This window comes from Rattus norvegicus, chromosome 17, assembly GCF_036323735.1.
Source record: "Rattus norvegicus strain BN/NHsdMcwi chromosome 17, GRCr8, whole genome shotgun sequence".
Taxonomy (NCBI): Eukaryota; Metazoa; Chordata; class Mammalia; order Rodentia; family Muridae; genus Rattus; species Rattus norvegicus.
In genome coordinates, this window is record NC_086035.1 from 810,289 (window position 1) to 836,941 (window position 26,653).

Sequence of the window (26,653 nt, forward strand, 5' to 3'; positions counted from 1 at the left end):
CCTCCATACATGCACTGGGATAGGGCATACATATCCATACATATGCAAATAAGTAAATAAATGTGTTTACCCATAAAGTTCTCCCTGACTGCTTTTTTTTAAAAAAAAATATTATGTATGTGAATACACCATAGCTGTCTTCAGACACATCAGAAAAGGGCATCAGATCCCATTACACATGGTTGTGAGCCACCATGTGGTGGCTGAGATCTGAACTCAGGACCTCTGGAAGAGCAGTCAGTGCTCCTAACCGCTGAGCCATCTCTCCAGCCCCTCCCTGACTGGTTAACATTCATCTCTTAGATTGGTCTCAGTGGGTCAGAGACTGAGACCGTACAGAGAAGTGGATTATCTCTGCTCTTCTGTTCCCCTGGCTCCAAGAGGGTTTAAAGTGAAGGGTTAAAATTTCTAAAAGTCATGTACAGAGTCTGGCTATGCCTGAAAGAATTTGAGATAGGGCCCCCAAGGACACTGGCCATCTGGAGCTACCCCTGGAGCTACCCCCTTCCCTTCCTTTCCCTTCCTTCACTCCCTAATATGAGTCATCCCTCTGCTGAGCGAGATAAGCCACCTGGCCCATATTGCTGAGATACTAGAATGCTTTGTTAATGCAATTCCGCGCCAAAAAAAAGTAACTGTGCACCCTTTGTATTAGCCAATTATGTGTATCCACACGAAACCCCTGGTTTTCCCTTCTGCCTAGAGAGGCTCGGGGCTTGACTCAATCTCCTGTGTGGGATACCTGTCAGCCCGAGATCTCGTAAATAAAACTGCCTCTTGCTGATTACATCAAGACCGGCTACTCGTGTTTCCTGGGGGTACCCCAACCCGTGACTGGAGCGAGAGTCTCCCCCAAGTTTGGGGGTCTTTCAAAAGCAGTGGTTCTCAACCTCCCTAATGTCACCACCCTTTAATACAGTTCCTCATCTGTAGTGACCCCAACCATAAAATTTCTTTCATTGCTACTTCATAACTGTAGTTTTGCTACTGTTTTGAATCGTAATATCTGTGTTTTCCAGTGGTCTTAGGTGACCCCTGTGAAAGGGTCCTTTTACCCCCCAAAGGGTTACGACCCACAAGTTGATAATCGCTGATCTAAACTTATCTGAAGACTAGAGCAGGGCAGAGGCTCGCCTTCCTGGAAGCTTGCTCAGTTATCTGGCAAGGTGCCTCCTCCGCTTGGCTGCTCCCCACACCGCAGGGTGTTAATGAACCCTCAACATGGAAGTCGATTTCTACTGAAAAGTGATCCAAGTGGAAACCACTCTCTGACCTGTTGAAAGCCCAACCCAAAAAAGCCCAGCTATACGGGGATTAGAGGAATGGCTCAGTGGGCTAAGTGCTGGCCAGTAAGCCTGATGAGTGGAGCTCAGTCCTTGAGTCTCTCCTGAAGAAGGGACAGCAACCTAAAGTTGTCTTCTAACCTCCACATGAGTGCCACTGTACAAACTCTGTCCCCCTGCACAGAGAAATTAATCAATTACAAAAGTAAACTTGGGACTAGAATGATGACTCAGAGGTCAAGAGCACTTGGCAAAGAACTAGAATTCAACGTCTAGCTCTCACATGGCGGCTCACAACTCCATAACTCCCTCCATAATTCCAGTTCCAGAGAATCTGAAACCCTTTTTTAACCTCTGAGGGCACCAGACGTGTGTGTGGTGCACAGACATACGCACACAGGCAAAACACTTATACACAAATACATCTTAAAAAACATTATTAAAAAAATTTAGCCAGGCATGGTGGTGCATTTTTTTTTATGGTGCGTGTTTTTAATCCCAGCACTAAGGCAGATGGATGTCTGAGTTCAAGGCCAGCCTTGTCTACATAGCAAGTTCCAAGACAGCCAGGATGGCTAGGACTACAAAGAGAGACCCTGTCAAAAAAAAAAAGTTTATTTTGGTGGCTGGAGATGATAGCATTTTTGTGTATATCCCCAATCTCCCTTGAACTTTCTGGCCTATAATTCAAGAAGGATCCTCCTGCCACTGTCCTTCAAGGGCTGGGATTACAGATATGCACCACCACACCTGGTCTTATGTGGTACAAGAGATTGACCACTTCACCAATGGAGCTGTATCCCCAGCCCCTCCTCCCCCTCCTCCTCCTCCCCCTCCTCCTCCTCCTCCTTCTCCTCCTCCTCCTCTTCCTCCTCCTCCTCTTCCTCCTCCTCCTCTTCCTCGTCTTCATTTATTTTATGTGTAGGAGTACATTGTAGCTGTCTTCAGACTCACCAGAAGAGGGCATCAGATCCCATTACAGATGGTTGTGAGCCACCATGTGGATACTGGGAATTGAACTCAGGACCTCTGGAAGAGCAGTCAGTGCTCTTAACCGCTGAGCCATCTCTCCAGCCCCAAGAATATATTCTTTATAAAAATTTCTTTCAGGAGTTGGGGAGATAGTTCAGTTGATAAAGAATTTGCCACACTAGCACAAAGACTTGAGTTTAACCCCTAGAACCTGTGTAAGAAGATAGATATATTCATATAATCATAATCAGAGTGTTAGGGGCTCACTGGCTGTCCAATGTAGCCTTCCTGGTGAGCTCCAGACCCGAGAGAGAGAGAGAGAGAGAGAGAGAGAGAGAGAGAGAGAGAGAGAGAGAGACCCTGTGGATGACTCCTGAGGAATAACACAACCAGGGTTGACTTCACATGTACACACACACACACACACACACACACACACACACACACACACAGAGCAAATAAAATAAATCTTTGATAACAAGTCTGTTCTGTAGATCTCTTTGTCCCTTGTGGTTCATTGTCCCAGCACAGGCTCTAACCTTGCTTCCTAAGTGGAAAGGGTAGAATGTATTTGTTTGTCTTGATGTTTAACAAGAGCCCACGACTCCCATTATGTGCCAACCTGTATTTTAGGTGCAGTGGGAGGCAGAGCAGTGACTAAAATAAGTCCCACCAGAAAAGTGTCATATTTTACCGGAGACAGAAATGAATTGGTAAATTATACAGTGTGGTAAATGGTGATGGGTGCTAAGAAGATAGCAGTGCCTAGGTGGTCCAGGGGATTCGCTGAGAAATAACTGAACCAAAACTTAAGGAGGATGACATCAGCATCTGGCCAGCGCCTTCCAGAAGGCTCTGAGGAGGAGCAAGCAGGAGAAATTAAACAAGTCAGAGGTCAGCTGGCAAGGAAAACAGGAAATGATGTCAGGGGTGACAAGACTAGAGACCGTAAGTTCCAGGGGGTGACCTATCTGGATACCAGGAATGTAGAAAGGAATGCTCCGGACCACATGCAAAACAGTAGAGGAGCTGCCCTGGTCCCACCAAAATGTAAATGAACAAGTAAATGTGCATGCCTAGGTTTTCCATTTATAAATGTAAACAGTGCCATCTAGTGGTATTGTCTCTAGTAACACCAATAAATTTCTTTGTAAAACACTATTAGTACCTGCCCCTCCCCCCGCCACACGCGCGCGCGCGCGCGCGCACACACACACACACACACATACACACACACACACTAACATAGCACATATGTAGAGATCAGACGACAACTTCTGGGAGTTGGTTTTCTCCTCCCATTTGAGTCTTTATCAGCTCAGACATCTCGTCAGCCCCTTTGTAAAATATTGCATTTGGCAATTGTATGTAGAAACTGGTTTTTCATACAAGGTTGACTTTTATCTTTTTATTAAGTGAACCACTCTTATGTATGTGAAATAGAATGAGAATTCTTGTAAAAGTACAGAGTTTTGGGGTTGGGGATTTAGCTCAGTGGTAGAGCGCTTGCCTAGCAAGCGCAAGGCCCTGGGTTCGGTCCCCAGCTCTGAAAAAAAGAAAAAAGAAAGAAAAAAAAAGTACAGAGTTTTTCTATGCCCTCCTTTTGTTTTGAATAATGACACAGAGACCTGGCATATTTATCAAAAGCTTCAGGCACTAAGCTGGGTAGATTTTGAGCTATTCTAACCCAACTATGATGGCCTGGCCTACTTCGGAGCCACGTGGCCCATCCTAGTCTAATTCTAGTACCTCCTTTTTCATTTGTGTTCTGATGGCAACTCCCCTCCTTCCACCTGAGACCCTGTCCCTAAATCTGTCCAGGCACAGAAATCCCGCCTTATCTTATCCTACCCAGCTATAGGCTAGTCAGATCTTTATTTAACCAATCAGGAGGTGATAAAGTACAATGTTTTACAAAATACTGAGTTATTCCAATGTCTGGACTGCACCCAAATCTCTGGGTACAGAAATGAGCACATGAGTACACAGTGCACATGAGCACACAGTGCACATGAGTACACAGTGCACATGAATCACAGTGCACATGAATCACAGTGCACATGAGTACAGTGCACATGAATACACAGTGCACATGAGTACACAGTGCACATGAATCACAGTGCACATAAATCACAGTGCACATGAATCAGTGCACATGAGCACACAGTGCACATGAATCACAGTGCACATGAATCACAGTGCACATGAGTACACAGTGCACATGAGTACACAGTGCACATGAATCACAGTGCACATGAATCAGTGCACATGAGTACACAGTGCACATAAATCACAGTGCACATGAATCACAGTGCACATGAATCACAGTGCACATGAGTACACAGTGCACATGAATCACAGTGCACATGAGTACAGTGCACATGAGCACACAGTGCACATGAGTACACAGTGCACATGAATCACAGTGCACATAAATCACAGTGCACATGAATCAGTGCACATGAGCACACAGTGCACATGAGTACACAGTGCACATGAATCACAGTGCACATGAGTACACAGTGCACATGAGTACACAGTGCACATGAATCACAGTGCACATGAATCAGTGCACATGAGTACACAGTGCACATAAATCACAGTGCACATGAATCACAGTGCACATGAATCACAGTGCACATGAGTACACAGTGCACATAAATCACAGTGCACATGAATCACAGTGCACATGAATCAGTGCACATGAGTACACAGTGCACATGAATCACAGTGCACATGAATCACAGTGCACATGAGTACACAGTGCACATAAATCACAGTGCACATGAATCACAGTGCACATGAGTACAGTGCACATGAATACACAGTGCACATGAGTACACAGTGCACATGAATCACAGTGCACATAAATCACAGTGCACATGAATCAGTGCACATGAGCACACAGTGCACATGAGTACACAGTGCACATGAATCACAGTGCACATGAATCAGTGCACATGAGTACACAGTGCACATAAATCACAGTGCACATGAATCACAGTGCACATGAATCACAGTGCACATGAGTACACAGTGCACATAAATCACAGTGCACATGAATCACAGTGCACATGAGTACACAGTGCACAGTGCACATGAATCACAGTGCACATGAGCACACAGTGGACACGAGCACACAGTGCACATGAGTACACAGTGCACATGAATCACAGTGCACATGAGCACACAGTGCACATGAGCACACAGTGCACAAAAGCACCCCCAACAAATTCTGACGTTTTTCTACCATGCTGGATTAATTCACATAAATTCATATACTATTATATTTTGTTTGACTTCTGAACAGTGAGTTGTGATTTCATTTTGTCCTAACATGCCAGCTATCTTTGGGAAGACTTCACGATTTGGGGTTATAGAAAACATCATGCAGGTCAATGTCTCCTTCAGAGTTAGTGCCACAAAGACAGCACCCAGAGTCCAGACAGTTTCTATTATTACTATGTTCTTTTCTACCTGAACCCCAGTTCCAGAATAATGACTCAGAGGCTTATTTATTTATTTAAAAAATGCTTGTTCCCCAGCTATCTCATAACTCAGTTTTCCAGTTTAGACTATTCTATGGCTGTCACCTGGCTGGTTACCTCTCCTTGGTTTTATATGTGTGACTTCCTCCGTGTCCAGGTAGTGAATCTCCTGCACCTGACTCTTTCCCAGAGTTCCTCTCTCTTTCTGCTAGATGTCCCACCTTCTAATCCTGCCTCAGCTTATCAGTCATCAACTTTTTATTGACAGGTGATTCTTCCACACAGTACATGAGATTATCCCTACATTCCACATTTAAAGTGCTTTGTTTATTGGGAAGAAACTGGGTCAGGATATAGCTCTGCTCATCTGCTGCCAAGCCTCATAGCCTGGATGCAATTCCTTGTGCCCTACGCGATGGAAGGACAGAACAAGTTGTCTCCTGATCTCTACACATGCAGTGTCACGATGTGCCCAGTATGTGTGCACTTATTGTATGTGTGCAATACAAATTTTAAACAGAGGAACACAGGACTGACTGAAGTAAAAATGCAAAGTGTGTTACCAAGATCAAAAGTCGACTCATAGAACCCGCCTGCGGGATAGAAGCCTTAACAGTGTTAGGAGTTCTTTCTTTTTTGCACTCTTCCTGTGTGCTTTCTTTCTGTGGTCTCCTTTGAAGCAACAGGCATAGAAGGGACTTACTGCTCTGCCTACAACGACTGGTCCCGATTTCGGAGGAAAACGGGAATAAGGAAGTGTCTGGAAAACAGGCTGTCCCATGGAGTGTTTAAAGTCAATGGAAATTACTTTGGTTGCTCTGTCAGGTGAAGACCCACAACCAGCTGAAGTGCCTTCTGTGGGAAAAGGGAATTAGAATGGGAAATGGAAGGTGGTGATTACAAAACCAGGTGCTGGACCTGGGAGATGATGGCCCTGTAGATAAATGCACTTGCCACCAAGCCTAATGACCTCAGTTCAATATTTGAGATCCACATGATGGAAACAGAGGTCAGCCAACTTCCAAAAGTCCTCTGACCTCCACACGCAAGAGGAGGTTTGTTTATACCCACACACGAACAACACACACATGAACACAAAGTAAAATATAATTTAAGTTTTATTTGTTATTTTTGTTTTTATCAAGATAGGGTTTCTCTGTGTAGTCCTGGCTGTCCTAGAACCCACTCGTAGACCAGGCTGGCCTCAAACGCAGTGATCTGCCTGCTTCTGTCTCCCAAGTGCTGGAATTAAAGCGTGCACCACCACCATCCAGCTATTAATCTAAAAATTTTAATGAACTGTTATTTTTAATTTCTTCCTTCCCACCCACTCTTCCCGTCTCACTTTCTCTCCCTCCCTCTGTCACTCTCTCTGTGTGAGCACGGATGCCTGTAGAGTCCCCAAAGAAGATGTCAGAGTTACAAGCAGTTTACGAACACCTGATGTGGGAACTGAGAATCTAACTTGAGTCCTCTTTAAGAGCAGTAGGCACTCTGAACAGTGTCTGTGGAAACCGGATAGGGTATCAGATACCCTGGGACTAGGGTTAAGAACTGTGAGCTGCTATGTGGATGCTGGAAACCGAACCCAGGTTCTCTATAAGATAAGCAAGTACAGTTAACCGCTGATCTCTTTCCAGCCCTTCTTCAACATTTCTTGTGTTACGTCTGTAAAGAATAGGTTTTTAGTTGGAAAGTTTTGTAGGCGGAAGAAAGGGGACGTGGCCCTGCCTCACCTCCTCTAGCACTGTCCCCTTCCTTGGTACTCAAACTGGGAGAAAGAATGATTTGGAGTGCGTCGCGTGCCTTGTGTCCACGCCTCCCAAGGATCATCCCGCGTGGCCCCGCCTTCAGCTCCCTCTTCGCCCTCGTGACCCCGCCTTTCCAGCCTCAGCCCCGCCCTTTCCTTTTGGCCCCGCCTCCCGCGGTTTTTGGCTGACCAGAGCGGTCGCCCTCCTCCGCGATGGCCGCGCCGGTGACGCGGCAGGTCAGCGGCTGCGCAGGCCGGGTCCCGAGCCCGACTGGCTCGGACACAGAGCGCGGGCAGCCGCTAGCGGCCGCCGTAGCGGAGCTGCCGGTGCTGGACGCGTCTGGGAGACGGGTGACGTTCGGAGCGCTGTTCCGAGAGAGGCGAGCGGTGGTGGTGTTCGTAAGGGTGAGCACGGGTAGGGAGGGAGGGGAAGGGCCTCTGGTTGGGCCGCGGCGGGTGCAGCTCCTCGCCTGGAACCGAGCGCCTGGACCTTCTGGAACCTGGCTGCTACCTTGTTGACGTGCTGTTCTGCCTTGTTGCCTTTCAGCATTTCTTGTGTTACGTCTGTAAAGAATATGTCGAAGATCTGGCCAAAATCCCCAAGAGCGTCCTCCAAGTAAGTTTCCCGAGTGAGCAGCAGTGGCCGGTGCAGTGGGGTGAGCTGTGCATGGTGTCCCCTCCTCCATCCTCTGGGGTTGCTGAGACCCAGGATGGTCTATTTCTGTCCTAATGGGCTCCTTTGCGCCCTCTTGAGAACGGACTATCATAATTTTACCTGGTAAACTGCCTGCGTCCAAATGTTGCGTAAGAATGCAAAAATCAAAACACAGGCAGCAACTGTAATGAATACAATAGTTATTCATTATAGGAAAATGTAACATATATTAAAAGTGCGGCTTTGTATTTACCAGTAAGATGCAAGCACCATGCCCCTGTTTTCCTTCAGTCCCCAGAGGAGCTTTGTAACTGAAGACACTGGGCATTTGATACATGAGAAAAAAATTTAAAACTTCTGCCTGCCCTTCTATTCCTTTTGTTTCTAATATTCTGAAGCACCTTTAATTATAAACAAACATTTTTAGTATTGTTGATATTAGTTACTCAGCATACAGCGAAATGGGTCTCGCTGTGATATCTTCATCTATGCATACTCGGTTCTTATTTGTGGTCACCCCTCCTTGCTGCTCCCCTCTTCCAGAGCCTCATTGGTCTAATTTGTTTTCTTTCTTTTTTTTTTTTTTTCTTTTTTTTCGGAGCTGGGGACGGAACCCAGGGCCTTGGGCTTGCTAGGCAAGCGTTCTACCACTGAGCTAAATCCCCAACCCCCTAATTTGTTTTCTGATATTCCTTTACCCTCTCATTCATTCCCTCACGCCCCTAGACCTCACCCTCACAACCCTCTTTCTACTTTCATACTCCACATAAAGATGTGCATATAAATTTAAGCCTAGATTCTGCATGTGAGAGAAAACAATACCATATTTGTCTGTCTGTGGCTTGTTTGACTTGGCATATGAAGTCCATTTCCACTCATTTCCTGCAGTTCATAATCATTACCTCACATTCTTTACGGATGATTGCATTTCCATCCCGTGTGCGCCTGTGTGTGTGTGTGTGTGTGTGTGTGTGTGTGTGTGTGTAAGAGGGGGGCATTGTTGTTGTCGGGTTGTTTTGTTTTTTGTACAAGCATTTGCTGGCAGATAGGGTCTGCATTGTGAATAATGGGGCAATAAACGTGATGTGCATGTGCTTGCAAAGAATGTTTAAGGATTGATTGATTGAGATTGATTTTATATGAGTACACTGTCATTGTCTTTAGACACACCAGAAGAGGGCATCGGATCCCATTACAGAAGGTCGTGAGCCACCATATGGTTGCTGGGATTTGAACTCAGGACCTCTGGAAGAGCAGTCAGTGCTCTTAACCACTGAGCTATCTCTCCAGCCCAAGAATTATTTCACACAGCTTCTGGCTATTTATATGTCTCCTGTCTGTTGAGAACCGTCTAAGTCTTAGCCCTTAGTTGCTAGAGGTCAAATCCAGAACCTGTCCATATTAGACAAGTCCTCATCCCTACCCCATTTTTGTCCATTTTTAAAGATTGGACCGTCTTCTTGCTGTATTTGAGTTCCTAACCTAGATTTCATACGTCTCCTGACAAGTGCGCACTTTGCCTAGATTTCCTTAGTCCGGTCAGTGGGTTGTGTCTTTTCTCTGCTGTTTCCTTTGCTGTATAGAGTACACAACTTTCTTGGTGTGTTTTCTTTCATTACTATGTTTTACTGACTTTTATGTGCGTGAGTGGAGGTCAGACAGCTTGCAGGAGTCAGTTCTCTCCTACCATGTGGGTCCCCAAGATAGAACTCGGGCCATCAGACATAGCAGTACCTTTACTCACTGAGCCAAACCGTTGCCTAGACAATGTTACTGAGGTCCCCTCTGCATTTCCTTCTAGTAGTTTTATGTTTGGTTCTTAGGTCTTGAAATCCTTACATAGAGAAAACAAATCATCTCAATTATTTAAATGTCCAAGTACGAATTTCTTTCTACTCCTGCAACTTTGTTTTCTATTCTCCTCGAAGCCTATAGGTGGCATTAGAACAAAGCAAAAGAATTGCTTTAGGGAAAGTCCTTAAGTCTTACTTTCTAACAATATGTGCTTGTTCCTCTTTCTCCCAAAGGAAGCAGATGTCACCCTCATAGTGATTGGACAGTCGTCATACCATCATATTGAGGTAACTATCTAGCAAACTGAGAAGCCATATTGAATAGGTTCCAGGTACAGAATTACATTTGTTGAGCCCTAGGTGTAGGCCTGTTGGCAGAAACTCATTTGTTCTCATGGGAAATTCCAATTATTTTGTTCTCTTTTTAGCCTTTCTGCAAACTGACTGGATATTCTCATGAAATCTATGTTGATCCTGAGAGAGAAATTTATAAGAGATTGGGAATGAAAAGAGGTGAAGAAATTTCCTCCTCTGGTAAGACACGTTTTACTTAACGATGCGATTCTCTCAGGCACGTGTATCTTCCCGCACTAGGGTTTGTACAGAGCAAAGCTGTGTTCAGTACTTTTTCTGTTGCTGTGACAAAATAGGTGTATTCAAGGGGCCAGCGAGTTGGCTTAGTGGTTGAGGGCACTTGCAACTATTTCAGAGGACCTAGGTTCAGGTCCTAGCCCCTACATAGTGTAACTCCAGTTCTGGTGTCCAAGGGCTCCTGTACATATAAGCACATACATATACACCTATATATGTTTTTAAATAATAATAATGATGATAAATAAATCTTAAAAATAGTTCTTGGCAAAGGGAATTTAAGGTGTTAGCACTGTTTAGAAACCCAAAGGCTTTTCTGAGATTCAGGCTTTGAACTATGAGCTCCCTGTAAAATAAATTATTATTTTTTAAATTTTGCACACTTTCTTTTTTTTTTTTTTTTTTTTTTTTTTTTGGAGCTGGGGACCAAACCCAAGGCCTTGCGCTTGCTAGGCAAGCGCTTTACCACTGAGCTAAATCCCCAACCCCTATTGTACACTTTCAATATACAATGGTGCAGAATAAACACTTTCATTCGAGAAAAAAAGGAAAGATAAAAGGTGCCTTAGGGTTTCTACTGTGGTGATAAACCCATCACCAAAAGTAGCTTGGTGAGGAAAGGGTTTACTTCGTCTTATACTTACACATCACTGTCTGTCACTGAAGGAAGTCAGAGTATGAACTCAAGGCAGGGACCTGAAGGCAGGAAGTGAAGCAAGAGCTATAGAGGAACACTGCTCACTGGCTTGTCCCTGTGGCCTGGTCAGCCAGCTTTCTTGGACAGCCTAGGACCACCCACCCAGGAGTGGTCCCATCCACAGTGAGATAGACTTTTCCCACACCAATCACCATTAAGAAAATGCCCCATAGACTCGCCTACAACACGGCCTTATTGAAGGCATTTTCTCAGTCAAGATCCCCTCTTCTCAGATATGTCTAAGTTTGTGTCAGGTTGACAAAAACTAACCAGGACAGCAAGGAAAGACAAAAATACAGCAGAACTGGGCTGGAGAGATGGCTCAGTGGTTAAGAGCACTGACTGCACTGCTCTTCCAGAGATCCTGAGTTCAAATCCCAGCAACCACATGGTGACTCACAACCATCTGTAATGAGATCTGATGCCCTCTTCTGGTGTGTCTGAAGACAGCTACAGTATACTTCTACATAATTACATAATAAATAAAAAATATTTAAAAAAAATACAGCAGAACCAAAAGCTTAACTCCCATGTCCTACACCTAGAACTCTTGGTGGAATCCTCTGTGTTCCCATAAGCTTAGGCAGCCCCACCCATCCATTTCTGCTGTCTGCAGCCTGTGTTGCCTTTCTGCTGAGCTGGCTCCACTCCATGTGGGAGGCTTTCTTTTCTTTTCTTTTTTAAGATTTATTTATTATATATAAGTACACACTCGCTGTCTTCAGACACACCAGAAGAGGGCATCAGATCTCATTACAGATGGTTGTGAGCCACCATGTGGTTGCTGGGATTTGAACTCAGGACCTCTGGAAGAGCAGTCAGTGCTCTTAACCGCTGAGCCATCTCTCCAGCCCGTGGGAGACTTTCTTTAGCAGATGTCCCACAGTCCTAGCATCTTAAGTATCCTGGGATTCCCATTGCAATGTAAGCTTCACAACTCCATGTGGTGGCCTCTCAAGCTACTTGCAGGGAATGTGACACTGTTACACATTGCCTGGCCCCAGCGTATCTGTGGAACATTGGTGCAAGCTGTCATGGCCCATAGCTTCTGCATTTCTCATGTCTACAACCCCCATAGGCAATGGTGCCCAGTTCTGCCAGCTCAAGCTGCAGACTGACCCCCTTATACAGTAATGATAATGACCTGAGTCTTGGTGCTTGAATCTGGGGCCCTAAGCAGTTATTTTTGGGCAGAGAACCCCTCAGTAGTCCTGTCATGTCAGGCTCTTCTTCAGATGGATTTACATTTTTCTCAAGCCCGAGGCTCTAGTCCTGGGGTCCTGTCTTCCAAGCAGCTTTCTTCCTGTCTGTGAAGAGTCAGGGGTTCTATTTAGTGACCCCAGTCTCCTTAACAATCACAGCTTCCTCCTCTGCACAGGCCTTGTCTGTAGATCTTACTCACATCCTCTTTTTCGCCATATCATATCTCTGCCCTCCCTCTCAGACTGCATGGCTGACAGGGAATCATGAACTGTAACCATGCACAGTCTGTACTAATGTTACCTGTCATGAGATGGCTTCTGTGAGATGGCCTCACCCACTGCTTTTGAGTTCAGCCTCATTTTTTTTTTCTTTAGGACGTGGGCATAGTGTAGCCAGATTCTTTGTCAGAGTGTGACACTAATGGTCTGTAGCCCTGTTCCCACCTACATCCTGTTCTCCTTTATGCCTCGTGAGCCAGGCCTCCACAGTCTACTTCTCCTGGCATTCTGGTCTTCCTGTTAAGTTCCGATTCTCACAGTCTGAAGCTTCTGTAGGAAGATCCTTATAACCCACAGCAGATTACATGGGGGATATTGAATGAACGAGAGCAGACAGGGGAAAAGCTCTCTTTAGTCCCGCTTTTATGAAGACAAAAACAATTTCCATAAAGCCCTCCAGTATTCATTCTTCTGTTTAAGGAAAGGGGTTTTAGAAGATATTACAGTATTTATCTCAAAGTTGAAGTGAGAATATTGGCATTTTGGAGGAGCCTTGTATATGGTAAGCAAGCTGTCTACCACCAAGAGGCACCCTAGCCAACCTTTGTACTTTTCATGAGGGCATCTCCCTTCCACGATTAATATAAAAATGTGATGAGTTTACATGCTTTTGTGACTCAACACCATGTCACTGGATATTAAACCCAGCTTCCTAATAGTTCAAGCAGAAAGAGAAAGCCTCTCTTTCTCTCCTGGGACTCTAACGATCCCTTGGGGCTCACTGTATGCTCATTGTACCGTGTAGTTAGAGAGTTTCGTGTTATTCAACTTTGTGTCATCCACATTCCCTATTCTTGCTATAACTTCAGTGTGCTTTAGTAGACATTAGGAAGCATTAGCTATATTTTTATTTATTTTGAGATTGGGTCTGACCATGTAGCCCCAGTCTGGCCTTGAACTTGTGGTCTGCCGCCTGAGTGGCTCACAGCATTACACCCAGCTGAGTTGACCTGTTTGTCTTGTAGGCTGAACTTGGTTTCTGAATACTAGATATGAGGATCCCGTTGTGGAGTTTTCTGGGGACCCGCTTGAGGTTTAATAATAAAGATGGGGAGACATCTGTATAGCATAAGACAGTCTTTCAGCTAGCCTCTGACTTACCCCTATTTCCCTACAATTGCGTCCCACGGTGTGACTCTCTCTCTTCCTCTCTGCTTTGTTCCTGTCCTTGCTTTTGTCTTCTGCTGCTGTCTTTCTACTTGGTCTTCTGCTCCAGCTCCAGCCAGCCACCAGCTCTTTATTTAACAAAAGCTATTACCATAGTGGGAGCAGTTCCACAACTTAGTCATTCTGAGCCAAACAGCAGCAGGACTACAAAGAGTCTGTATCTTAGTGTGGCTTTTGGCTAGGTAGAGAGCAACATGACCATCATGACTTTCCCCCGTGGCTGCTTGCTTTTTCCTCTTTTGGGGCAGATGAGAAGGTGACAAACATTTACATATAGAAAGCAGGTAATGGGGTTGGGGATTTAGCTCAGTGGTGGAGCGCTTGCCTAGGAAGCGCAAGGCCCTGGGTTCGGTCCCCAGCTCCGAAAAAAGAACCAAAAAAAAAAAAAAAAAAAAAAAAGAAAGCAGGTAATGGGCTGAAGAGATGGCTCAGTGGTTAAAAGAACTGACTGCTCTTTCAGTGGTCCTGAGTTCAAATCCCAGCAACCACATGGTGGCTCACAACCATCTGTAATGGGATTTGATGCCCTCTTCTGATGTGTCTGAATACAGTGACAGTGTACTCACATACATAAAATAAATAAATCTTTAAAAAACAAAGAAAGAAAGAAAGAAAGAAAGAAAGAAAGAAAGAAAGAAAGCAAGCAAGCAAGCAGTTAATGGCCTATAGAAATGACAATACCAAATATCCTGCTACCACTTGGCACTGCCAGCACAATTAGCCATGTGATACAATTAGTATGGGTGTAGGTGGTCCCAACAGAACTCACACTCCGGTCAGGCATTCTCATCAGTTACTGAGTTCTTATCTGTGATGCTCAGAATGTAGGATGCTTGAGAGGCAACCTCTGCCTTCCAGAGATTTCAGTGCAGCTCAGTGGCCCCTCATGCAGGAGAAGCAGAAGGGTCAACTGCCTGTTTTGAGGATGTGGGAGAGAGGCAATTGACTTTGGAGATGAAGACCCAGTTCACCATGAAAGTTACTGGTGGTGTGAGAAAAGAGGTGCTCTAGACGAAGGCAGATGTACAGAGACTTTGGGAAATGCCACTCACTTGAAGACAGGCAGGTACGAGCTGAACTGATACAAGTCATTGGATAGGCTGGGCTGGTTCACACCTAATTCAGGTTGACTCGGAGTTTGGCTTTATTCTTGGGGCATCCTCAAGTGTTTTGTGGCAGCTGAGTGAAGGAGTCACAGTGCTGTGGAGAAGGAATCAGACCTGGGCAAGCTGAGGCCAGTGATGGTGGCCATCAGCCAAGGGGGTCTCACTGAGATGGGGCTGGGGGCTGCTTGTGAGGTAGACATGATGCCATGACCTTTTCATTGCTTTTATGTGTATGAGCATTTTACCTGAAGATATCCTCTTGCTCTGCCTCCCTGGTGCTGGGATTAAAGGCGTGTGCCACCACCCCCACCCAGCAGGAGTTAATAAAGTAATTTTTAAAGATTTATTTTTATTTTCTCTGTATGAATATTTGCATATATATACATATATATATGTATATATGTATACACACACACACACACACACACACACACACACACACACACACACACACATATATGCGTGTGGGACATGGACCATGCCACCAGACAGAAGAACTAGTAAGAAGAGGCAAAAGTTCAAAACCCCAACTCTTAATTGAGAACAGTAGGATTTCACTAGCTCCTGACTAGATCCTGTCCTGAAGCAGGTGACCATGACACCTTACTAAGGGGACAACTGGTCAGGAAGCATAGAAACCCAGAGTTCTCCATGCTAATGAGGTATTTAAATAGACCATGAGGGCTTAACCAATAAGCTTCCCTTCCCGGGCATCCTTCCTGCAAAAGGTATTTAGTCTCTAGTTCACCCTGAGTAAGTCGTATGCATCCTTTCCCGCCATGATTAAAATGTTTGGACAAGCAGTACTGTCTCTCATCAAGGAGTGCCTAAGTCTCCTAACGAAGGCCTTTCCCCACCCTGGCACTTACTCTGAGCTAAGCTGCACTGCACGCAGCCCTTCTCAGCCTCCGTCCCCCTTTTTCAACTTTCATGGTTCCCAGCAGTGTCTGGGTACCCAGGAATTTAAGAACCACAGCCCCACCCCAGGCCCCACTGTTTCTCACCCGGAGAAACATGGGCTAGGGCCCCTATCTTAGGCTGCATTTTGTCTTGTCTCCCCTGAGCGTTGTGTTGGCACCCACAAGCACACAGTGACCCAGCACCCCAGTGGTAAAGCAACATTCAGAACCACATGTGCCATGCGCAGTGTCCATAAAGATGGACGAGGGAGTTGGAGCCCTGGAGCTAGAGTTTCACACTGTTGTGAACGTCTTAGGGTCCAGGGAACTAAGTCCCCAGCTTCACAAAATACTTTTTAAAGATTCCTCCTTGTAAGACGAGCGTAACTCTGAGAGTCATTCTTAGGACCCTGACTTAAAAATTAAACCACTGACTGCTCTTCTAAGGGACATGGTGTCTCAAACTGTTTATAATCTGGTTCTGGGGACCTGATGGATGGATGCCTTGTGGGCACAGCATGCATGTGGTGCACAGATGTACATGCAAGCAAAATGCCCATACAAGTAAAATAGGATTAAACATTTTTAAAGTTTGGGGCTGGAGATACAGCTCAGCAGTTGGAAACACTGACTGCTATTTCAGAAGACCCAGGTTCAAATCCCAGCACCCATATGATAGCCCACAACTGTGTGTAATGCCCAGATCTGACACCCTCACACAGACATTCATGCAGGCAAAATATCAATGCACATAAAATAAAATAAAAACCCAAGGCACAAAAACAACAATTTTTTTATTTTCAAAAGTTAAAGCACTTAGATATGTTGTTATGCTAAGTGTTCAGTGATTATGTCATGCCATGGTTTCATGTCTGTTGCTGTGATAAAAACATCCTGTGAAATGCAGCTTGAAGGAGAAATTTTACTTGGCTCACAATTCTAGGTTACAGGCCATCACTACAGGAACTGAAGGCAGCAGGAACTTTATATATGTAATGTATGTATGTATGTATGTATGTATGTATGTATGTATGTATGTAATATCTGGTCACATTACATCCTCAATCAAGAGCAGAAGGCCTTGATTTAACACATGCATGCTTATGCTAGGCCTCCTTTCTCTACATAATACAGAATTCCCTAACCAGAAGATGGTGCCTCCCACAGTGGGTACACTAATCATGATAATATCCTGCAAACATGTCTTTAGGCCAATTTAACATAGACTAGTTCCTCACTGAGACTCCCTTCCTAGATGATTCTAGAAATTTAATTCAATTTAATTGAAAGTTAAAATTAACCATCATAGACTTGCTTGAATTCTATAAGCCACTCAAGAAAATTCATTGTATCCCAAAAGGGCTAATCCCACTTTATAGCCAGTCTTCTGTACAGACACACGTGCAGACAAAACACTCATCTACATAAAATATAAATAAATACGTGTTAAAATTAAACGACCCAGGCTTGTGATTAGTGTCTGCATTAAGTAGGGCTCCATCTTGAGACTTAGCCTCCTGGCTGCCTGACCTGGTGTTATCTTCTGGGAGACTGTGTCACCATCGAGTCACTGCTTAATTGGCATGTGGAGAAATGCACCCACAGGTAGCTGGAGTCAAACTGATCCGCGTCAGAGGGCTGCAGTAGGGGAAGGTAAGTTTGAGTCTGAGTGCTTTTCTCTACAGTCACCAGTGTTTAAAGCTTAAAGTCTGGCATAAACAAGGCAAGAATAAGAGATAAAATAGTTGTAAAGTGAGCAGATACTGGGTTTCTCCGCTCAAAAGGAGCAGAAGCATCAGTCATTGTGAAAACAGAGTAGAAGATGACAGGCATCAAGCAGCACTTCTGAGGCCCATGCCCTGCCCTCCTGTCATTTCCAATCCAAGCTTTCTAAGAACTTGAAGGGAGGCTTTGAGAGCTTGTCCTGGAAGCAGCCACTTCACTCACTAGCTAGAACATCACCAAGACTACTGTGAGGGAAACTGGAAGGAACAACCGAGTCATGCGCCCAGGAGGAGGAGAAGGTGTTGACCATCATTGTCAGCCTGTGCAGAGTATGTCCTGGTGAGGAGCATGAGGTGAGAAACTAGCAGTATACATGGGAAATTAAGTACAATCTGAGAAATGGGTTGTTGGTGTTTTCTATGGCAGATGGGTCTGTTGCCACTTCTTCCCTTTAAGACAGTGTCCTCAGCAGGGACATTACCCCCTCCCAGCATGTTTGTCCTGGAGGTATTTTTGGTTGTGACTGGCATTTAGTTGGTGTAAAAAGCAAGATGTTGCCAAATGCCTTATGGTGCAATAGAAAAGGACTGCCTGAGGCAGTCTCCGTGACAGGTTACGGCACTGCTTCAAAGAAGAAGAGCCAAGTGCTGTGGTTTCCATTGCAGAGAAGGAAAGGGGCACAGCAGAGAATGTTTGTGGGGCTGGGAAGGTGATGGCACCACCATTACGAGCTCACACTGTTCTCGCAAAGGACCCAGGTTCAGTTGCCAGTGCTCATCCTGGGCAACTCACAACGGCCGGTAACTCCACCTCCAGGAGATTCGGTGCCCTCTTCTGGCCTCCAGTGGGCACAGCATGCACATGCACAGCCCCACACAATACAGACATAAACACATAATTTAAATATTTTAAAAGAATGTTTTATACAAGCACTGGCATCATATCTTACTGGAATATAAAATGATAACACCTAAAGACAGTTTTCAATATTTCAGGACAGAGCCCCCACATAAAGTCCAACCTGCTCTCGGGAAGCCTTCAGAGCCTGTGGCGGGCAGTCACTGGCCCGCTTTTTGATTTCCAAGGAGACCCAGCTCAGCAAGGAGGAACCCTCATTTTAGGTCCAGGTGAGCATCAAGGGCAGGCCACTTTCCAGTGCCCTCTACAAGTCTAAGAAGCACCCACTTGTCTTACATCCTAGAACACCATGAAACGGGAGTCTTGGGCCAATGAGGTGGCATGCTTTGGTAAGGAGCATCTCTCATCTTCAGAGGCTTCTGTGTGTTGATGTTTGTATTTGGTGAGGATCCCCATAGCTCCTGAGTGAGGGCAGGGATTTGAGACACAGAAAGTAAGCTATGAGTTGCTAATTGATACATGACTGTTATAGTCTTTGAAAAGTTCAACAGGGTTAGAGAGACTGCTCAGTATTTACAAACACTGGACAAGGGCCCTACATTTAGTTCCCACACCTATATCATGTGACTCACAACCACTTGTACCTTTTATTCCTGGGGATGTGACTGCCTCTTCTGGCCTCCTTGGGCACCTACCTGTACTCATATGTACAAACCTCTCCCCTCACACACACACAAACACACAAAAATACACCTAATTAAAAATAAAATAGGGCTGGAGAGATGGCTCAGTGTTTAAGAGCACTGACTGCTCTTCAGAGGTCCTGAGTTCAAATCCCAGCAACCACATGGTGGTTCACAACCATCTGTAATGAAATCTGATGCCTTCTTCTGGTGTGTCTGAAGAGAGCAACTGTGTACTCACATACATGAAATAAATAAATAAATCTTTAAAAAAATAAAAATAAAATAAATCTTAAAAGAATAAAATGCTCACTTTGACAACACGTATTCTAATTGGAACAATATAAAGATTAGCATGGTCCCTGCACCAAGGTTGGCATATAATTCACAAAGGATTCCATATTTTTCCTTGGGCGCTGAAAGAAATCTGGAAATCTCCCATGAAGGAGATGGGGAATCCATATGTGCATAGCAATTCCAGGCTCAACAAAGCCATCTGGCCCGAGGGAATAGGAGTGCTCAAGAGCAGAGAGCAGATCGCTGTACATTTGTCCAGAAAGCACTACGAGGGTGAAGATTCACCAAACAAGCTTCGCATGTTGATAACCAGTGTCTCTGTTACCACATTCAAAAGTCTTCAGACAAAAACAGATAAAAAAGCCAGACAGTGCTGGCAGCTCACGCCTTTAATTCTAGCACTTCAAAGGCAGAGGCAGTGGATCTCTGAGTTTGAGGCCTGCCTGGTCCACAGAATAAGTTCCAGGACAGCAAAAACTAAAAAGCTAAAAGAATAATAAGTAAGTAAATCTACAGACGGCGTAGATGAGAATATGGAATAAAGTTATGGCGTTCGATGGGGCCAGCTAGATAGCTTCCCAGGAAAGGGCACTTGCTGCTCACCCTTGAACCCTAACCCTAACCCTTTTGTAAATGAAAGAGTCTTTATTTTACTAACCAAACAAAGAGAACCACAGTTTTGGAAACCAAGCCTGTGGCAGTGTGGGCCCTTTCCGAAATGGGAATCGTCACATGCCACGGACGTCAATAACTTCATTGACCGTATCTTGGCCAGAGATATCTGTCTCCATCCTGGTCAGTGTGGAAAAGCTAGCTATCTCCACATTCAAGTTCTGCTGGGCAGATTTTTCTTCTTTCTTCAGTCTCTTTAAAGTCGTACCTGCTAGTGAACATGCCTTCCAAGAATTATTAAATTAGCACTTCTTTAAGTCCTGGAAGGACTGGAAGTGCCGGAAGGAGAGGTCTGACTGAGGGGTTTAGTTCTTTACAGCAGGCATGCTTATAGCCGTCTCAAATTCAGATCAGATTAATTTAGAAAGAAGCCCTTTGGAGCTGGAGTTGTATCTCAGTGGCAGGTATATGCTTCCTGGGCTCAGCACCAATAAGTCAGTAAATAAATGAGCCCACTTTCTGAGTCCTGTAAATTTACCCACTGAACCACTTGGAAGCTTGTTTTTGGTGCTGGGAATTGAGCCCACTAGGGCAAGGCTGTGTGTCCACACCACATCCTCAGTTCAGAATTCCTACCCTTCCCTTCCCTTGTTTGTTTGTTTGTTTGTTTATTCATTCATTTATTTCTCCCTATGTATCCATTGCTGTTCTAGAACTCACTATGTGGACCAGATTGGCCTCAAACTCAGGGATTCGGGTTGGGGATTTAGCTCAGTGGTAGAGCGCTTGCCTAGAAAGCGCAAGGTCCTGGGTTCGATCCCCAGCTCCGAAAAAAAGAAAAAGAAAAAGAAAAAACAAAAAAAAAAAAAAACAAAAAAACCTCAGGGATTCACCTGCCTCTGCCTTTTTTTTTTTTTTTTCTTTTTTTCTTTTTTTCGGAGCTGGGGACCGAACTCAGGGCCTTGCGCTTGCTAGGCAAGCGCTCTACCACTGAGCTAAATCCCCAACCCCCTGCCTCTGCCTTTTTGAAATAGATTTTTTTTTTTTGCTTTGTTTTGCAACAAGTTCTTACTGAACTGTAACTGGCTCTGCAAAGCAGACCAGCCACAAACTCACAGATCTTCCCATCTTTGCCTCCTGAACACTGCCATCGATCATTTTGCCTTTCTTTGTTTATTTAGTATGTATATGGGTGAGCATATACGGGACAGGACACGTGTGCCTTGGTACATAGGAAAGCCAGAGAACAACTTGTTCTGTCCTTCCATGATGTGGGTCCTGGGGATCAAACTCAGGCTGTCAGACTTAGAGGCAAACACCTTTACCCCCTGAGACATCTCATCAGCCCATGTTCTTTTCATTCTGTGTGGTGCTGGTATCCTGCTAGGGCCTGTGCACGCTGCGCGGGTGCTTCTAATACTGAGCTACAGCCCATCTTCCAGAGTCATAGTTTTTAGTAACTAGTTTGCATTCCCAGACCTGGAAGGTTTTTTGTTTTTGTTTTGGGTTTTTGTTTTTGTTTTTGTTTTTTTCCCGTGTCTGATCTCATGTCACTGAGTCACTTGGCTGTTGTCTTCGTTAGGGTTCTATTACTGTGAAGAGACACCATGACCACTGCAACTCTTAGACAGGAAAACATTTAATTGGGAGCTGGCTTATAATTCAGAGGTTTATCGGCACAGCAGGAAGCATAACAGGCAGGCAGATATGGTACTGAAGACACAGCTGAGAGTTCTACATCTGGATGGGCAAGAAGAGTCACTCAGCCTGGTTCTGAAACCTCAAAGCCCACCCCCATTGACACACTTCCTTCAACAAGGCCACACGTCCTAATCCTTTCAAATAATCCCACTCCCTATGAATCTAAGGGGGGCATTTCCATTGAAACCACCACAGCCAGGTCTTCAGGGGATGAAGAATTAAACCTGTTACTGTAGGTCTGGCCAGTGGATGTAATGGTAGACACAATGCCATTTGATCTAAGGTTTCAAGCTAAATTCTTGTTCTGAGAATATGGTGGCACACATCTTTAATCCCAACGCTTTGGAGGCAAAGACAGGAGGGTCTTTGTGAGGTCAAGGCCAGCCTGGTCTACAGTGAGTTCCAGCTTGCTAGGGATATATAACAGAAAGAGCCTGTCTCAAAACAAACAGAAACTCTGGTCTTGTGTTTAAAATGGAATTAACAGGAATTAGATGATAAATTATAACTGAGTGGATTATAATTATAATTATAAATTATAATTGAGTGGATGTAGGAGGATTGTGGGTGTCTAGGTATTCTATAGCTAATTGGTTTCTCCTAGGTTAGTTATAAAATATCTGGATGACCCAGATCCTAATGAGTGAGGTAGCCCCTAGCCCAGGAGTAAATATTTTGAAGCAAGCAAATTTTATGAAGTGAGGTTTATTAGTACATGTGCTTAGAAAATAGATGCAATTTCCCAGCTGATGCGTTTATTAGTCCCAGATTCCACCTGTCTGGTTGGATGTTTTATTTAATTATACTTGATGAAACTGAATAGGAGGTTAAATTTAGGATGGTGTCCCTCGGAACTCATAACATATTAAGTAACACTCTTATTCAGCCATTGCCTTGTCGTGGTTAATTGCCGTGATGCAGAATTACGGTGGCATTACATAGGGAATATAAGGGACTCCAGGTAATTAGTTTTCCCTCTGGTCTAATTAGGAGTTGAAATGCTTCCTTGATCCTGATAAGCAGTGACTCTAAAGACTAGAGTGATGTCTGCCCTCAGCGGTCTGTCCTTGCTCTCTTCTAGGTAACAACATCCACTTTGTGCACCGAGACAGGAATAGGCTGGATCACAAACCCATAAACTCTGTCTTACAGCTTGTGGGGGTTCAACCGGTGAACTTCTTGAGCAGACCTGCAGTCATCCACGTGTGACTTCACGTGGGACCTTCCACTTGTGAATGGGCCCTTGAGACATGAACCAAAATGCCAGGCACCACGGCTGCACGGGGTTATGAAACACAGAGCTTATGTGCCTAGAGAACTACCTGCTGAGGGGCATCAGCTGTCAGGAATGGAATAGACAGTTTATATTTTATAGCTTCTATAATTTTATACAAAATATACTAAAGAGTCAAATGTTATAAAACTATTACTACCATTGTTAATATCATTTTATGAATATCCAGTCTTTTGGCAACTACAATATAAGAAGGGAGTGCTGGGAAGATCACTCAGTGGTTAAGAGTGCCTGCTTCTCTTGCAGAAGACCCAGGACCCAGGTTTGGTCCCCAAAACCCACATGGTAACTCACAATTGTCTGTCACTCCAATTCCATGGGATCTAACACCTATGGCCTCGGGCACCAGGTACACATGTGGTACACATGCATACACGTAGACAACACTCATACACATAAAACAATAAGTAAATCTTCTAAGAAATACATATGTGTGTGTGTGTGTAGGGGAGGGAAGTGAAGAAGGGGCTAGATATGATGGCATAGGCTTGTAATCCTAGCCCTGAGAAATGGAGACAGGGGTGCAGCCTGAGCTGCATAGAGAGAGAGCCTCTCTGAGAAAAACGGTCAGTTAACGGAAGGAGGAATGCATAGAGAAAATCAAAAGCAACTCAAGAAAAGTTGCATACATAAGTATAACCACATATGAACATGTACCTTTTTTTTTTTTTGAATGCTTGGAGAAAAAATGGTAAACACAGAACAGCACTGCCAATAGGCCTGTGTGTGTCTGTGGTGAAAGTATGGATATTTGTTTGCTTTCCAAGCTCTGTATCTCACGATCTTGGCTGAGTTGGGGGTGGGTCAGGAAAGAATCTTTAAACATTAAAGTGCAAATGCCTGCCTATGTTAAACTCCTTGCAGGTGCAGGTGATTTCTTGCACAGAGGTTGCCTCCCAAGTGAGGATTTGTTGAACCTCTTACGGACAACAGAATGCCTGGTCAGCACACACCCACTACCTGTTACCCTAGGATTGTTTTAGTGGAATAAGTTTGGTTTGGGGGCCATGCTGGGAATAAAAACCAAAGTTTTTATGCATCTGAGCACATTCTGTTATCACTGAGCTACATCCCCATCCCTGATCATATTTTAAATATCTAGGACAAAGGGCGCCTAGAATGTATATAACTCTAGATTCTTTTCCTAGCAGTGCTCGCACACGCACATGCGCGCGCGCACACACACACACACACACACACACACACACACACACGCACATGCACAATGCTTTTTAAAAGGCAATATTATGATTTTTGGAAAAAAACCTTTGTAATGAAAATGCATGCTATGTGATAGTATGTTAGTCCACACTTAGGATCTCAGTACAGGCAGAGGAGTCTGTGAGACTGGAGTAGATACTGAGCTCCTGGCCAGTCTGGGTTATGTATGATGAAATTATATTTCAAAAATAACAAAAAGAAGTGAGCAGCTAGATATGGTGATGCGTGAGGAGGCAGAGGTAGGAGGGTCTCTGTGAGTTCCAAGACAGCCAGGGCTACATAGAGACCCTGTCTCAAAAACGAAAGATTTAAAGACAAATGTGCACTGGGTTAGGTCATACATTTGTAGACATCTGCTTTTTCTCACCCCCAAATCTGTCTTATTTGGAAAACTATTTTCATATTTTACCTTTCAAGAATCTTAGTTTTGTCCCAGAAATTCCCATGAAATGTATCATAAGATCAAACCACTGGTAATCCTTAGTAACTGTAGTACTACTAGGGCCTTATACTTTTATATAAAACATATTAAGTCACAAAACTGTTTCAATGTATTTTTACACGAGTATATACAGACAGTCATGTTTTTAAATCAATAAAAAGTGAGTATTTGCAGAACTTAAAATTAAATTTTTTGTTTGGATTGTTTTATTTGTTTGGGGGTTATTTGGGGTAAGAGAAAACAGTGTCCATGGAGAGAGGGCTCAGATATTAAAGAGCACATGCTCCTCTTATAGAGGTCCTAACTTCTTTTCTTTGGCACCCATATCAGGCCCCTCACAAATGCCTAAAACTAAAGTTCCAGAGTATCTGACCACATCAACACCTGCACACGGTGTGCATATTTGTACTCTGATACATTCACATAAAACATAATGAGTAAATGTTAAAGCAACAGCAACTACAAACCTTTCTAACGTAGGCTGGTCTTGAACTCTCAAGCCTCTGTTCCTAGCTCTCTAAGTGCTGGGATTATAGGCATGTGCTGTCACACCCAGCCTGTTCCTTTTTGAACACAAAAGAGAGAGTAATAACCAGATTCCTTTCTGCCAGTTCTAGGTAAAATTTATTCCAAGGTCCAGCCTCGGCTTGGAGAGGGGTTCCTGAGAGATGGGGTTGTGTGGGAGCAGCAGCTAAACAAATGACTGGAAGTCAAACGTGGGTTTCAAGCTGCCAGCCTATGTTCTGTTTGAACAGTTTTCAGACTGTGTTCTGCTTTCTCTGGAGATTGCCAGACAGCTCTCTGCTTGAGATGGCTTTTTTATAATTCTAAAAAATTTTCTGTATTGCACATCTCTTGCAGACCAAAAGCCCAGTCTTTTATTTTACATATCAATTCAGTGATTACCCCAGGTTCTCTTTGATTATCCTGTGAATCAGCATCCCATGACACCAGCTCCTTGATTCTTAGAGACAGCAAGCACAAACATAGACAATAAGTTAGCCCGTTCCCCCCACACACCCATCACCCAATTGACTTTCCTACAAGGCTGGGGCCTGGACCTAAACTCCCTCGGTCCCAGGCTGACCTTGAACTCAGGAATCTGTCTGCTTTTGTAAGCATAAACAAAAATCTTAGCTGGGTGAGATCTTGCCCCAGGATCACTACTCCCTAAATCTCTTTATCTCCTTCCTCAGTATTCTTCGGATAAGTTGTCTCGTAGTGCAGCTGCCTCTGTTCCTTAGATCTGTGATACCCCTTATACAATTTATATTGTATCCTTATATTTTTACATAGTTGAGAAATTATATATTTTTCAAACTCATGTTTTTAGTTTTCTTTCCCACAGCCTTAAGGGCTGTCTGAAGGTCACAGTGTTCTGCTATTTTGCTGAGACATAGACACAGCCATGCTTCCTGGACTCAGTGCTGTCTCTGATTATCATGGAGTCATTAATTTTGGCAGAGAGGTCATTCTTCGAAGGAGGAATGTGAAAATATCTACACTATTATACAAACCTATATTCAGAACGACCATCAGCATTCATGAAGGTCCACGCCCTGCTGGCTGTGTTCCAGGGGTCGGGAGCACGTCATTCCATCCCTTCCATGGCTGGACATCAGATGTGTGTATTTGAAAATCTAAGTGTTCTTTGTGTGGGTTTAGGGACGTGCAGTTCCATGACTGTGCAGGTGATTGCCACCCAAACAAATACACGTAATACCAAGGCACCAGCCCCCTGCGCAAGGATGACACATAAATTTATAACACATCTCATATTTTTGGTAGATATGCACTAGGTGCTAAAAAAGGCATTTGATTGAGTTTTTACTTTGAGTTTGAGATGCCAAGGGGATTAGCATCATGGTGAGGAGCATGGTGGCACATAGACAAGGGTTGGAGCTGAGATCTGTGGATCCCGGTCTGCAGGCAGAGCGA

The 26,653-nt window shown here is 44.3% G+C and overlaps 1 protein-coding gene, 1 non-coding gene and 1 pseudogene across 7 annotated transcripts in view; all 3 read left to right on the plus strand.

Moving 5' to 3' along the window:
- The first annotated feature begins 7,643 nt into the window (after positions 1-7,643).
- The window catches only part of Prxl2c (peroxiredoxin like 2C), a 32,034-nt gene continuing 13,024 nt past the window's right edge, over positions 7,644-26,653 (plus strand). Inside the window, exons 1-6 of one of the 6 annotated variants that reach the window (XR_010058909.1) lie at positions 7,648-7,898; positions 8,041-8,109; positions 10,176-10,229; positions 10,370-10,475; positions 17,769-17,960; positions 18,603-18,736. Coding sequence is in view for 5 of the 6 variants with exons in the window: in NM_001399210.1 (NP_001386139.1) it covers positions 7,707-7,898; positions 8,041-8,109; positions 10,176-10,229; positions 10,370-10,475; positions 18,603-18,734; positions 22,840-22,967 (681 nt within the window). In the remaining variant the exon portion in view is untranslated. Of the gene's footprint in view, positions 7,899-8,040; positions 8,110-10,175; positions 10,230-10,369; positions 10,476-17,768; positions 17,961-18,602; positions 18,737-22,839; positions 24,904-26,653 lie in introns of those variants that run through there. The other 5 variants (NM_001399210.1, XM_039095987.2, NM_001399211.1 and 2 more) reach the window with 5 other exon arrangements.
- Positions 19,456-19,555, plus strand: LOC120097964 (U6 spliceosomal RNA; annotated as a pseudogene).
- Positions 20,810-20,889, plus strand: Trnas-aga40 (transfer RNA serine (anticodon AGA) 40). Its single transcript has one exon. It is a non-coding gene; the product is annotated as a tRNA-Ser (tRNA).